The 2700-nt window shown below is 59.0% G+C and overlaps 1 protein-coding gene across 1 annotated transcript in view; it reads right to left on the reverse strand.

Annotated features, from left to right (window-relative positions):
- Window positions 1-2700, reverse strand: part of LOC108803608 (ES1 protein homolog, mitochondrial-like) — a gene marked incomplete at its 3' end in the record, with an annotated part of 5412 nt that overhangs the window by 1329 nt on the left and 1383 nt on the right. The window contains exons 3-5 of the mRNA XM_018575437.1: window positions 2562-2672; window positions 2342-2461; window positions 2099-2191 (exon numbers count right to left, since the gene is read on the reverse strand). Of these exons, the coding sequence (XP_018430939.1) occupies window positions 2099-2191; window positions 2342-2461; window positions 2562-2672 (324 nt within the window). The remainder of the gene's footprint in view (window positions 1-2098; window positions 2192-2341; window positions 2462-2561; window positions 2673-2700) is intronic.

Here is a 2700-nt window from a genome sequence, read left to right on the forward strand (position 1 = left end):
GTCACCCGGCACCCGCCAGCGTCACACAGCAACCGCCATCGTCACACAGCAACCACCATCGTCACACAGCAACCACCATCGTCACACGACCACCGCCATCATCACACAGCAACCGCCATCGTCACACGACCCCCGCCATCATCACACAGCAACTGCCAACGTCACATGACCACCGCCATCGTCACACAGCAACCGCCACATGACCACCGCCATCGTCACATGACCACCGACATTGTCGCATAACCACCGCCATCGACCGCCATCGTCACACAGCAATCGTCACATGACCCCCGCCATCGTCACACATGAGCTTACTAAGGAGGGACTCCACCTCCGGGACAGGTAAAGGTCAATGTATGGGATCCACATGTGGCTCGGGGCCCCCGACTGACAACCAACGGGGTTTCCTGACTGCAGGGTGAGGGGCTGAGCTAAAATCCTGCATCCAATGAGTGTAAAGGGGCGGAGAAAGGGACCAGTAGACGCCACCCACTTCAGTGCTCTCACCCGATTGGCTTCTCTGCTTTCCTGAAGTCCTGGAGAACGCGCTCCACCTCGCTGTGCACGCTGCACGACTCCCCGTCCACCGCAAAGGAGGAGCTAAGAGGAGGAGAGGCGGGGTCAGGCTGTGATTGGCTGATGTATTACAATGTACACATAGTAAAGGGGCGGAGAAAGGGACCAGTAGACGCCACCCACTTCAGTGCTCTCACCCGATTGGCTTCTCTGCTTTCCTGAAGTCCTGGAGAACGCGCTCCACCTCGCTGTGCACGCTGCACGACTCCCCGTCCACCGCAAAGGAGGAGCTAAGAGGAGGAGAGGCGGGGTCAGGCTGTGATTGGCTGATGTATTACAATGTACACATGGATCTGTCCTGGATGATGGCCGCCATGTTCAGAGCCATCCCAGGGACCACCCAGAGCTTCCATTGGTCCAGGAAGTCACGTGACACTCACAGGTTCTTGGCTGCTCCGAAGCCTCCGGGGAATATGACGGCGTCGTGATCCTCAGCGCTCAGCTTAGACAATGCCGCGATGTCACCGCGAGCCAGGCGGGCCGACTCCACCAACACGTTCCTGCACGAGACCCAACACACCCGTCATGAGGAGGTCACCCCGGGATCAGGAGGTCACCCCGGGGTCAGGAGGTCACCCCAGGACAAGGACGGGGACCCACCTGCTCTCCTGGCTCGGCTCTCCCTTGCTGTGATCGATGACGTGCATCTGAGGGATATCCGGAGCAAACATCTTCACCTCGGCCCCCGCGCGGCTCAGATGGACAAGAATACTGATGGGAGAAAAGAACATCGTCACACGGCAACCGCCATCGTCACACAGCAACCGCCATCGTCACACAGCAACCACCATCGTCACACAGCAACCACCATCGTCACACGACCACCGCCATCATCACACAGCAACCGCCATCGTCACACGACCCCCGCCATCATCACACAGCAACTGCCAACGTCACATGACCACCGCCATCGTCACACGACCCCCGCCATCATCACACAGCAACTGCCAACGTCACATGACCACCGCCATCGTCACACAGCAACCGCCACATGACCACCGCCATCGTCACATGACCACCGCCATTGTCACACAGCAATCGTCACATGACCCCCGCCATCGTCACACAGCAATCGTCACATGACCCCCGCCATCGTCACACATGAGCTTACTAAGGAGGGACTCCACCTCCGGGACAGGTAAAGGTCAATGTATGGGATCCACATGTGGCTCGGGGCCCCCGACTGACAACCAACGGGGTTTCCTGACTGCAGGGTGAGGGGCTGAGCTAAAATCCTGCATCCAATGAGTGTAAAGGGGCGGAGAAAGGGACCAGTAGACGCCACCCACTTCAGTGCTCTCACCCGATTGGCTTCTCTCCATGAGCTTACTAAGGAGGGACTCCACCTCCGGGACAGGTAAAGGTCAATGTATGGGATCCACATGTGGCTCGGGGCCCCCGACTGACAACCAACGGGGTTTCCTGACTGCAGGGTGAGGGGCTGAGCTAAAATCCTGCATCCAATGAGTGTAAAGGGGCGGAGAAAGGGACCAGTAGACGCCACCCACTTCAGTGCTCTCACCCGATTGGCTTCTCTGCTTTCCTGAAGTCCTGGAGAACGCGCTCCACCTCGCTGTGCACGCTGCACGACTCCCCGTCCACCGCAAAGGAGGAGCTAAGAGGAGGAGAGGCGGGGTCAGGCTGTGATTGGCTGATGTATTACAATGTACACATGGATCTGTCCTGGATGATGGCCGCCATGTTCAGAGCCATCCCAGGGACCACCCAGAGCTTCCATTGGTCCAGGAAGTCACGTGACACTCACAGGTTCTTGGCTGCTCCGAAGCCTCCGGGGAATATGACGGCGTCGTGATCCTCAGCGCTCAGCTTAGACAATGCCGCGATGTCACCGCGAGCCAGGCGGGCCGACTCCACCAACACGTTCCTGCACGAGACCCAACACACCCGTCATGAGGAGGTCACCCCGGGATCAGGAGGTCACCCCGGGGTCAGGAGGTCACCCCAGGACAAGGACGGGGACCCACCTGCTCTCCTGGCTCGGCTCTCCCTTGCTGTGATCGATGACGTGCATCTGAGGGATATCCGGAGCAAACATCTTCACCTCGGCCCCCGCGCGGCTCAGATGGACAAGAATACTGATGGGAGAAAAGAGCAGAGGGGGGT

This window comes from Nanorana parkeri, unplaced genomic scaffold (assembly GCF_000935625.1).
Source record: "Nanorana parkeri isolate BGI_ZX_2015 unplaced genomic scaffold, ASM93562v1 scaffold3926, whole genome shotgun sequence".
Taxonomy (NCBI): domain Eukaryota; kingdom Metazoa; phylum Chordata; class Amphibia; order Anura; family Dicroglossidae; genus Nanorana; species Nanorana parkeri.